We start from the raw sequence: 12,322 nt of genomic DNA on the forward strand, positions 1-12,322 counted from the left end.
GAGGGGAGGTGCTGGGTACATTTAGGAATTCTTTTGTGTCTGAGTTTGGGGTCATGACATTTCTGTCTATCGGAGTTGCTGGGGGTGGTAGGAGACGGGGACCCAGAGAGGACATATCAGGCAGTTTACTCTTGTTGTACTGGAGACACATCAAGGTGTCCCGTGTGCCTGGGGTCAGCATCCCAAAGCGGTCTCCTGCTGTTTTGGGTCACAGAGGGGACGCTCTCGATGCTGATGTGTCTGGATGTGTGGCTGTTTCAGTCTCATTATGTGCTGACAGTTGCACCCTGAGCATGCCCTCAGCGACAGTGGCTGCTGTCTGTGTGTAGCCCTCCCACCAAGACACACTTGTCTCAATTCGTCTGCATTACCCACAGCCCTGTCCTATATCATCGTGCCTGCCTCTCTCCGTCTTCCTTTTTCTAGCTTCTCTCTGCTCCCTAGCCCACCTGCTCTTTATACAAAGCACCATATCATCTCTATGTCATCGTCTTCCTATCAACAGAACTCCTTCTTACGGCCCGTTTACACCAGATGTGTTGGGCTGCCTTGCCCACCACAGTCCCAATGCATAGACAAGGCTATTTGCTGCAGTAAATAGAACTGAATTAATGTCACTTTGTAACTTTTCAATACAGTTCGAACAGAACAAAACAAAGTGAACAGTGCAATGTTCTGTAATTAGCGTATTGCAGTTCCTTCACAGCTCACACCAGCGGCCGTGTGGTGGTGCGCACTGCTGGTGTGATAGGGGTCCTAAAAGATAATCTGTCGTTTTGCTGTTCCAGAGCAAAGTGATAGGTTCTCTTGAAAGGGACACTCCCCACCCACGTGAACTTACCTTCACTGCACTTTCCTGCTGCTACATTCACCTGCAGGAGCCCTGAGTATAATCTCAGAGTAAGCTCCATGTAGGAGCTTACACAGGGTTTACAACCTTAACCCCCCCGCCCCAAATGACAGTGTTCAGGTCTGACAATTGGTCACTCTGGCCCAAATCCTGCATTCTGGTGGGAGGATGTAGGGAGGTCACGTGCTAACCTATACCTAGAATTATCGGATATTTCCCAGTAGGTGAACAAGGCAAGTATAGGGAGGGTTGCTAGCTTCTCTGTCAAAAGAACATGTCAATTCACCCTAAAAGGAACCTGTCGGAATAGAAACCTGTGCACAGCCTGTGCTGACTTGAACATAGTGATACTGTATCTGGTGCATGCTCCAGGGCTGTCATCCTCAGGGCCGGTGCTAGGTTTCCTGCCTACATAGGCAAGGTTCATTTTAGCGCTGTCAGCGCTGGTCCGGTTGGAGGAGCTCCAGGTGGGGTCCTAACTTGCGGTAGCGCCGGGCCTGGTCATCCTTATCCTTCATCATGCACCTTAAAAATAAGTCGGCAATAGCAACTTCCATTTTCATATCCTGAAAGGTTTGCTTTAAAACAGTAAGAATTCAAGCATATGAAAAATCCAAACTTTTTTTAAATGGCATCCAAGACAGCTGTCATCAGAGATGTTCCCATTGCAAAAGTGTCCCACTATTTCTGTTCCTGTGACAATTCTTACATATTGAATCTGTCCGGAGACCATAGTCACCAGGACAAATCTTCCTCCAAAACGACTTGAACTGTTTTCCTAATTATGAGCAATAATGCACTTTGTTATCCAAAATGATAGCATCAATCGGGTGTATTATAAGCTATGTTAGGCTTAAAATGTTACTTTGCTGTATAGATTCTCAAGCATTGGTTTAATACCACTGCATTTTCACCAGAAGCGATATTACACCAGTCACCATTGTAATCCATCAATGCCTAACATGCCATGGCTTCCCTATGTGTTGTATACTCCAGCAATGAGCTCTCCCCGCCATAATTCCTGACTCTGTTCCCATCCACCTTCGTGTGTCCAGTCTCCTCAGGGGTACATTCTCCATAACATGAATGAATAAAAAAAATCCATCAGGTAGAGTGGGAGCTCCTGGGACAGAGCAGATATGCAGACCCAGCGACTCAGCATGGAGATCACACCAATAGTTTTACCTCTCCAGCATCTACAATACTGAAATATCTTTTTTGCGTGGATTGACCCTTTAAATCAAGTTAAGGAAGATTCTTTTAAAGCTGATTGTCTACAGTGCCCATCCCTTCACCATGCTTTCTCTTTGACCTTTTCCAGCGGTGCAGATGAACTGTTGCCCATCTTGGCCTTTGTAGTTTTGAAAAGCGGCTTGTCCCACTTGGTGTCAGAGTGTGCGGCACTGGAGGAGTTCATACACGAGGGGTGAGTACACATTTCTAGTACTGGCTGCAGTGCCCGCGCCACCATGTAGTTTAATATGACAGTTTATGTAAATGTCACGGATTCTGCCCTGTGATTAATGACTAAACGGAAAGAGCTTTGGCCTTGTAATGTCACTCACTTTTAGCTGCCCGGCTGACATGTCTGCTGTTGTGACAGCTTTATTGTCTGACGAGATTTCCCTGAGCTAAATGTGCAGACTGCCGTCTCCCTCGATTTCGTTTGGCCACTTCTGTGCCTCCTACTCTCTTCCCACCACATCTGCTGTCTCCTGTTTTCTGATATATTTGCTGGGAACGTTTTCTAATGTGTCTGAGGGCAGAAATCTTATCTGAGGTCCCCCCACAGAAATGGGAGATTTCAAAAATGTATAGAAGAATGATCATTCGTACAAACAATCTTTGGTAAAGAGACCCTGTCCCCACATCCTGCCCTGTGAACTAAATTTATTATTATACAGGATTTATATAGCGCCAACAGTTTGTGCAGCGCTTTACAATATAAGGAAGATATTACAATCACAATACAATACAAGACAAGCTGGTAAGGAGGGCCCTGCCCGTGAGGGCTTACAATCTACATGCAGGCAATATGTTGTGTATGTACTTGCAGTAACACTGTTCACTACAGCAACTTGAGCTGCCTGAGCAGTAATATCAATATCAATTGCGTGTCAGAGTCATCAAGGCCAACTGTGCCAATGGTACAATTGTTCTTTCATTAATCTCCCCTCTGAGTGCAGCTTGTCTGGCCAAATACTTACCTTTCTCTCGATCTGGTGATCTTCCCTGTCAGCCCTGCCTAGCACCCCATAGCCTCTCCTGCCTGCAAAAGTTCCCCCATCAGATCCTTCTCTTACTGCACATGCATGCTGTGGCCCCATGCATACCTGTCTATAAGCCATTCTCATGGCAGCTTCCAGGGGTCCAGCAGAGTATGGCTTACACATAGGTATGAATGGGGCCGTGGCATGCTCATGCACTGAGAGGAGGACATTTTTGCTGGAAAGGCTATGCGGCACTGGGCAGCGCCACATAGCGAATATCATGGATTGAGGAGTTGGTGAGTATTTGTCCAGGTGGGCTGTACTTAGGCGGGTGGGGGAATCTATTAGAGGACAATTGTACCAAAGAAACAGTTGTCCTTTAAACTTCAAAATAAAGCTTACACTGGGAATTTAAAAAAAACCCCTATTCCTCGCTTTGGCAGGCTTCCTGCATGCTGTGCGACTGGTCCCCTAAAGCCTCTTCTCTTCGCCATTCTGGCAGTCACACTGTGATGTAATAGCATACCAAGCAGGACCAGTACTCCTGCATTGCTCATGAGGAAGGTGAGGGCCAGCTCACAACCCTGTGCGTCTGAGAGGAGAGCACCAGTAAGTAAGGAATAAGGGAAGTATTACAGCTTATTCCTGAACCCCTAGACTTCATGAGTAGCTAATGCAGGCAAGTCCCATACATTACACAAGAAATAAATGCCAGAGTTCCGTTTTAATGGTACTTTAGGAAACCATAGAAAGCCCAGGTCAGGACTGTTTTAACCCAGGTCAGGACTGTTTTAAACTGACTAATATACAGCTTCATAAAGAGCCTTTATTTTACTGTTGTAACTTATTCCTGGAAAGTGTCAATGTGTTTCTCTTCCTCAGGTACCTGATCGGAGAGGAAGGATATTGTTTGACCTCCCTGCAGAGTGCACTGGCTTATCTGGAGACCCTTCCAATCCCGCCATCACCGCCTGATATCTGAGGGGCCAGTACACTGCTTCTGATATGTTACAAGTCTCGTTTGTCCTGGGGACAAATCAAAGCTTAAAATGCACCTTATCTGTGTAAATCTAGCCGATTGTAAACACTGGTCAATCTTCCTACCGATAATGTGAAACTGAAAACAATAGGGGGCTGGACAACTGACCAACAGAGGCATATATGTAGGCCACCCAACCACCCTTCATTTTGGTGGGACAGTGACATTTGTCCTGCATCCCAAAAGCTTACCCCGCATTGCACTAATGTGAAGCAGCTGGGCTCTGGAGTCAGCATGGACAGAGTGACATTAGAAGCAACCAATTAAATCACTATAGGAACTCAGCGTGCCAGTTACAATATTGTGAGTGACAGAAAATAGTATTCCTTCTGGCTGTCCTTGTTTTTTAATGACAGTTTTCAGATCAAAGCAAGGCTTTGAAAAACAAACGGCTTAGCTAAATTTTGCAGAGGCCATAAAGTAGATGTAAACACAATCGCAGAAATGTTTTGTAAGCTTAAACATGTCAAACTTATTTTAAAAGTATTTTTCAATATCTTTAAATCTGCAGCTTTCTTGAAAAAATATCTGTTGATCGTGCCATGAAGTTCCCTTTGCAGGCCCCTTCTGTGATAGGGTGACAACGCTCTCTCCCTGTCTACCAGATGTGCTCCTGCATTGTCACCCTGTTACAGGGTTTCCAGCTGCGTCTACAATACACCTTATACAGACGTGGTCCTCTGCTGTCACTATTGGGACACCTGTCCAGGAAGTGCTATGCTGGAGTGAACATTTAAAGCGGAACTCCCTTGCAGTGCCCCCCCTTTCTTCTTTTAGAGGTTAAGTGCTTGTTAAGTCAGGGGTGTAGAGGAATAAGCTGTGATACAGGGCATGAGGCATTGCAAGACTGACAGCCACAGGCATGACTCCCAGAGGCATTATGGGATTTGTGGTTTCACAACAGCTGGAGTGTCAAGGTTGCCTCTCTCTGCTTGCAAAACTTACCTCTTCTCTCCGACACTCTGGATTTTCCTCACATACAGCGCAGAATTATTGATCTTGTATGTAATGACGTCACAGTGTGACTGCCGACCAGAGCTTAGAAAAGAGGCTTCAGGGGACCGGTGGCACAGTGTAGGGGAAGCCTGGAGGATTGAGTGATAACGTACGTATTACGCTTTTTTCCTTTACCCATGGATTTAATAGGCACTACAAGGGGATTGTTTTTCTGCTTGGAGTGGGGCTTTAATAAATGTCAGTTGGTTATGATACACAGTGCTTTAGAAACCAAATATTGTTCAGTGAAGGGTTTACATCGACTTTATATGTACTGATTGTAAGGGAGAAATGGGAATAATGACATTATGGCTGGCAATGCATTGCACTGTATGAAGGATCATTAATATACATAGAGCTAGAAACAGCCATATGATATGCTGTATTTCCAATGGTATAATTATGTGCAAAAAAGTGATGTCCTTGCTTGACTTTGAGATGTGACCCATCAAGGCTGCAACCACTAAGGCCCAAACAATTATTCTAGTCGCATGCTGTGCACTGCGCATGGAACTGTTACCCAAGTTCATTAAGTATGCCTACGGCAAAACTGGCACGTGATTTTACACCCCCTGACAGTATACCCCCACCCTGTTATGTGTGAAATGCTCTGATTGTCTATGAAGCTGATAAGTAGATATATAAATAGTTTAAAAGAGAACTACAGCAAAACATACTGCGTGGAAAAAATGAGTTTGGGTTTGGATATGTTTCTTGAAAGAAAACAATAAAGAATTGGGTATCAAAGTCTATCTCTGCTACCTCCCTATTGATGTGGACTGCAGACACTAGCTAGCCAAACAATGCAGTTTTGTCAACAGTAGCTCCCCCCTTCCTAATCACAAGCTGCTTTTATTAGAAACGTGTCCTCAGCTATGGGGACCTTATATCTAACCATTATTTTAGGTGTTGTTGTGGATCCCACCTTCAGAAAAAAGAGTGGCAAATTCTTGTAACTGATCTTATATAAAACTGCTGAGGGAGGGGGTGGTTTATCTCAGCTGGTGTTCTCCTTTAAATTACTACTTTTATCAATATATGACTAATTGTAGATGATGCTGTACAAGAAAGGGAAGAGAGGGTGTTGTCTCTAGTGACCAGTACAGTTAGCTGTGATTTTTTTTTTTTAGCTCTAATTCCGGAATCTGGTTACTTTGGATAATGCCTCCACTTTAAGTTTTACTAAATTTAATGATTACTTACAGTATATGGCCAGATGTTTGTGGACACCCAACTATCACACCTACACTATATGGCTGAAAGTATGTGGAGACCTGACTATTACACCTACCCTATATGGCTGAAAGTATGGGGAGACCTGACATCACACCTACACTATATGGCTGCAAGTGTGTGGAGACCTGACCATCACACCTACCCTTTATGGCTGAAAGTATGTGGAGACCTGACCATCACACCTACACTATGTGGCTGAAAGTATGTGGAGACCTGACCATCACACCTACACTATGTGGCTGAAAGTATGTGGAGACCTGACCATCACACCTACACTATGTGTCTGAAAGTATGTGGCGACCTGACTATTACACCTACCCTATATGGCTGAATGTATGTGGAGACCTGACTATTACACCTACACTATATGGCTGAAAGTATGTGGCGACCTCACCATCACACCTACACTATGTGTCTGAAAGTATGTGGAGACCTGACCATCACACCTACACTATGTGTCTGAAAGTATGTGGAGACCTGACCATCACACCTACACTATGTGTCTGAAAGTATGTGGAGAGCTGACCATCACACTAACACTATTTGACTGACAGTATGTGTAGACATTCTGCCCATTTCACGTGAGCGCAACCTGTCATTTACATGCCTCCCAGGTAGACCTGACCATCACCCCTACCACGCAGGCTAGATCTCATTACTCCAGGACTGACTGTCACCCACATGTTAGTCCAGGACAATTGTGCGCTTCCAACCTTGTTGCAAGTTTGGCCCTTTTCTGTTCCAGCAGAACTGTGCCCAGTGCACAAAGCCATCTCCCATCTCCTTAAAGACATGGTTTGATGAATTTGGTGTTGAGTAACTTGAATGGCCTTCACAGAGCCCTGACCTCAACCCTACATCCCTACCTTTGGGATGAATAGGAAGGCCAATTGTAGCTAGGTCTCCTCATCCAACATCAATACTTGACCTCACAAATTCTCACAGAATGGTCAGGTGTCCGCAAACCTTTGGTTATATACTGTATATGGTATGCACTGAGGCTGAAGACCTTCTGAAGTTACTGCTTTCTCTGACACTGAATTTGTAATGTACATATTTTTTTAGGAATTCTGGAGGTGTTATTAAAGTAAATCTGTCTTAAGGGAAGCATTGAGACTATTCTGCTTGCCTCTCCTAAAAATGCTAGTTGTCTGGCTGTAATGGTGACCCTCTGGCTTCAGAGGATGACCTGGAACAAGAAGTTGCTGACTTTACTATGACTTTCTGGGTCAATGATTCAGGAACGATTGAAATGCAAATGGTCAGCGTACATGCCAAGCACCTATTATTTTCAGGAGGAGGTCAGCTATTGCAATCTCCATATGTCTTTCATGGCAGGTTGACTTTAAAGTCGTTTTTTATATTATTGCCAATGTGATTATAGATACAGCTGCATCCTCTAAGGGTGGCCATAGACAGGCAAATCCAGAGCTGTTGCACCCCTGGACTTTACATTAGGGTGTTGTTTCTCTATCCGCTCAGTCTTTGTACTTACCCCTTTGACCTTTACCTCTTCCCTCCCTGTATCTTATCAGGGAGGTGAGGTGCACCAACCAAAGCCCCTTGTGAGTGACGGTCACCTACTGTTCTGATTGCTGTCTAGTGGTTGACAGGAAGCTTCGAACCCTAACGTAGCCATTTTAAAAAACTTTTTGCGCACATGTTAAAATGCACCTTTTAGTTGTTTATGTTGTATGATATTAGAGCAACTCTTTATAAAAACCGATTATTCTCAGTAAAATAATTGTTCATTTTCGTACACACAAACACAATATATTACCCAGGTTTTTTTTTTAAATGTTATTTAAAAAACTAGGTTGCGTCGCGTAAATAGATGAATATGTTAATCTTAAAATTGCGCACGCCTGTGAAACAGACAAACTACAGTACCCAGAAAAGTGGCACTTTTAAACCCTTTACAGGCATTCATTTTAGAGTTAACTGTAAATGTTGGCCATAGAATTATTGTTTTCACTCCCGTGTGCGTGTCAATAGCAATTTTCATTCATACAGAGGCGCACACGAAGCATGCGTTTACATTCATATGTGTTGGGACGGGGGCTTGTTTATTCATTTTAATTAACTTTTTTTCAACTTTTTAAGAGATCTGGAAAACAGTGCCCAGAGTGTTAGGGTCCCCACACACCTTACGATTATCGTACGATAATCGCGGGAAATCCCGCGATCGTACGATGATCGTAAGGTGTGTGGAAGCCTTGCGACCTCTACTACTGTAAGGTCGCACGACTTTAAACTTACGGACATGTTTGAAAACCCGCCGAGCATCGTACGATGTTCGGCGGGTTTGTGGCATGTCCGTACGATAACAGCCGCACGGGCCGGTGTGCGCAAGCGCACACTGCCCGTTCGGCATTGCGGTCATCGGAAGCCCGCCCCTCAGGGGGCGTGGCTTGCGATCATCGCAAGTACGATCTGCCTATGCAACATAGGCAGATCGTACGTTTTTTTAAGTACCTTACAACCATCGCAAGACAAAAGTCTTGCGATGGTTGTAAGGTGTGTGCCCAGCCTTAGGGCTTACTGACACCAATGGGCAGATCTGTCATTGAAAATTAAGTGACACGTCGGCCATGTTTACTTCTTGATACTTACACTACCAGAAGCTCTGCCCTCTTTTCCCAGGATCAACATATGTACCAATGTGGCACATAAGCAAGGAGTTCCCTTGAAAACAGAGTATAAACTCTCTGTGTGTAATAAGCGCCGCCAACTCTCAGTAGGTGCCATGTCACTCTAGTTTAACCTCTATATGCCCAGTCAACCAATGCTGGACCTTCATGCATTATGCTGGATTCTCTTGCATCCTTTGCTTTTATCAGGCCGGGTATGGCTACCCTTAGCAGGATACAAAAAAAATGATGAATTTCTGGAAACAGATTTGTTCTCACAGATCACTTTAGATGTAATATTATATTTAGCTCTATTTTATTGTATGCGGCATGGTTAAGCAACATCTCTATTTATGGTGGACCTACAAGGCTCAGCTTGGCCAAAGCATGCTGGTAAAAGTAGCTCCACCACGCTTGGACAAGTACAGACTACCTTAAGGGAAACTATAAAGGTTTATTATTTTTCTGAAGGAGATTAAGTTATTTTCAATAAAGTATTTAGTAAAAGAGGAATGGTTCAGCGTGCTTTGTGTAACTTTAAATAGGACAATGGCAAACGCATTCTTTGTGTTGGGAAGAATACCAACTATTCAGAATGGAACATGAATATTCTATGGAAAATTGAATGTTGTCTGTTGTGAAATCTCAGTGAACATCTTGAAATATTTAAGAGTATATTTATATACACTGCCTGTAATTAATGGCGTCTACGTTATTTGCCAAAATCGCTATTTTCAGAGCTAAATGACGTCAACTGTAGAACATGCCTTTTAAATCAAATGGTTGGCCATGGCACCAAGAGCCAAATCCTCCCCAGCACCGATTTAATTGTGCATGCTCTCAGGGCTTGTTCAGCCGTTAGCCTGCAGGGATAAGTGAGGAGAATGCACATATAAAGGGATTCCAAAAAACATGACCTTTTTATCTATTTTCCCTACCCTCAAGACCTGATGTGTGTGTTTCCGGACCCTTCACTGAAGGCAGGTACTGGCAAGAACCAGAGCTGTTTGCATTGAATCAACAAGGTATTAGGAGAAAGGCTGACCTGCGCTTTGATGGAAACCTGTACTGTGAAATGCTGTATGGTGACTGTTATCACAAGGGATGCAGCAATACCAATTTCGGTATTGATTACGAGGACCGATATTTATCCTTAGGTACTCGCAGATACCGTGAACTGATACCGGTACTCCTGCTAGCATGGAGCCGGCTTCTCGGGCAATCAGGAAGCAGGGTGGCGTGTCATTACCCGCTGCCTGGCTTTCTGATTGGCCGGGAAGCTGGTTCCATGCTGTTTGACCGGCTTGATACTGATTGGCCGGGAAACTGGCTTCCCAGTCAGCATGGAGCTGGCTTCCTGACCAATCAAAAAGCCAAGAGGTGGGTCATTACCTGCTGCCCGTCTTCCTGACTAGGTGGGAAGCCGCCTCCATGTTCCCTCGCGGCAAAGTACCGATATCGAGGGTATCAGAGGATTTGGGTGAGTATGAGTATTCGCCCAAATACTCTGTATCGGCACCGATACTAGTATTGGTATCGGTGCATCCCTAGTTATCACTGACCTCTTTCTCAAAATGATTCAAAAAATTAAACACATTGCTACAGCATGACAGCCTGGCTACTGGCAAGTTAAGAACAGTAATGGGAGTTTAGGATTCTTCTTATTCTTAGTTCCAAAAGCCTCTTGGAATCTACCAAGGCTGGGATTCTGCCTCCAAGAGTTAACACAAGGGTTAACTGGCTCGCGCTCTTGCTCATAGTAATGGGGCCCTGACTTCAGTTTCCACCAATTACATCATCAGTATGGCGCTTGCTGTAGTCCTCCTCACGCAAATATTGGTAAGCTGCTGGTCAAATTGGCCCAAAAGTGTATTTGTATTGAGTGTGGTAGGCACAGATATGAGTGTACATTGTAAAATGATGTATAATATTAGACATGTGCACTGGCAAAACATTTGTTTAGTTTTGTTTTCATTCGGATTTTGTGTTATTTCGTTTTTCACAATTCGGATTCGTGATTCGGACAAAATTCGTTAGCGGTAGTTAGTTTGCACGTTCGTTTCGTTCTCATTTCTTAATCGTTTCATTCGTTCGTTGCAGCAATGTGACATTTGAGAGGGAAAAAAATGTTTTTCTCCTTCTCTAATGTAACTTTGCTGGAACGAATGAACCAAACGAATAAGAAACGAACGTTCGAACGAACTACCGCTAATGAATTTCGGAAACGGAAATTCGGATTGGTTTGTATTAGTTATATCTGTAATTCGGATACATCCCAATGTCCGAATTTCCGAAAACGTCACATCTTTCCGCCTTGAGGAAGGGACCCTGCGCGGCCCCGAAACGTCCGTTTATTTGGATGTCTGTGACGCTTTCTGTCCAATAAAAGGGACATATTTAACTTTACTACTGAGTGCTGGTGATTTCCTGACTTATCCGAATTTCGTTTCGGAACGATTTGCACATGCCTACATAATATGTTTGCAATATATAAACTAGGAAATTAATGTCTAAAGTTTGTGCATTCAACTAAATTATTTTCTCCCAGCATTCAATGGAAGACCCAGGATTCTATTCAACATGTGGCTATAGCTCCTACCTCTTGGAGGTTGGACACTGCAAATCAAAGAGGTACATCCCCATCTACTGGCTATAGCTCTGCGCCTACATGCAAGTTTACTTTAGCTTAGTGTCCCGTGAAGGTAAGGGTGCCCACACACCTTACGATAATCGTGAGATAACCGCGATCGTACGATTATCGTAAGGTGTGTGGAAGCCGTGCAACCTCTACTACTGTAAGGTCGCACGACTTTTATCTTACGAACATGTTCGAAAACCCGCCGAGCATCGTACGATTTTCGGCGGGTGTGTAGCATGTTCTTAAGATAAAAGCCGGACGGGCCGGTGTGCGCAAGCGCACACTGCCCGTTCGGCATTGCCGTCATCAGAAGCCCGCCCCTCAGGGGGGCACGGCTTGCCATCATCGCAAGTACGATCTGCCTGTCCAAGATAGGCAGATTGTACGTTTCCTAATTACCTTACAACTATCGTAAGACAAAAGTCTTGTGATGGTTGTAAGGTGTGTGCCCAGCATAAGACATCTCTCTCCTGCTCTGCTAAAACATGGCTGAGTTACAGAAAATTGTTCTGTTACAAATTATTTCGATAGTACTCCGCTTGTATGCAGGGGGTAAAGCCACTAAAGGGGGCGGTGCCTCTTTTGTCATGCATAGTGTCCAAACCTTTTAGAGGCAGGGGCTATGCCCACATGTTGAAGAATAGAATCCATTGTCCTACACGAATAAAGAAAGGAATTTCAGGAAGTGCAAAGGTTTTCGGCGGTAAAAAATGTAAATGTCAT

The 12,322-nt window shown here is 44.2% G+C and overlaps 1 protein-coding gene across 1 annotated transcript in view; it reads left to right on the top strand.

The window, feature by feature from the left end:
- Positions 1-4,140, top strand: part of VPS9D1 (VPS9 domain containing 1) — a 37,356-nt gene extending 33,216 nt beyond the window's left edge. The window contains exons 17-18 of the mRNA XM_018566477.1: positions 2,172-2,276; positions 3,943-4,140. Coding sequence (XP_018421979.1) covers positions 2,172-2,276; positions 3,943-4,042 — 205 coding nt within the window. The 3' untranslated portion in view covers positions 4,043-4,140. The remainder of the gene's footprint in view (positions 1-2,171; positions 2,277-3,942) is intronic.
- Positions 4,141-12,322: the final 8,182 nt, after the last annotated feature.

The sequence above is a fragment of the Nanorana parkeri genome, unplaced genomic scaffold (genome assembly GCF_000935625.1).
Source record: "Nanorana parkeri isolate BGI_ZX_2015 unplaced genomic scaffold, ASM93562v1 scaffold952, whole genome shotgun sequence".
Taxonomy (NCBI): domain Eukaryota; kingdom Metazoa; phylum Chordata; class Amphibia; order Anura; family Dicroglossidae; genus Nanorana; species Nanorana parkeri.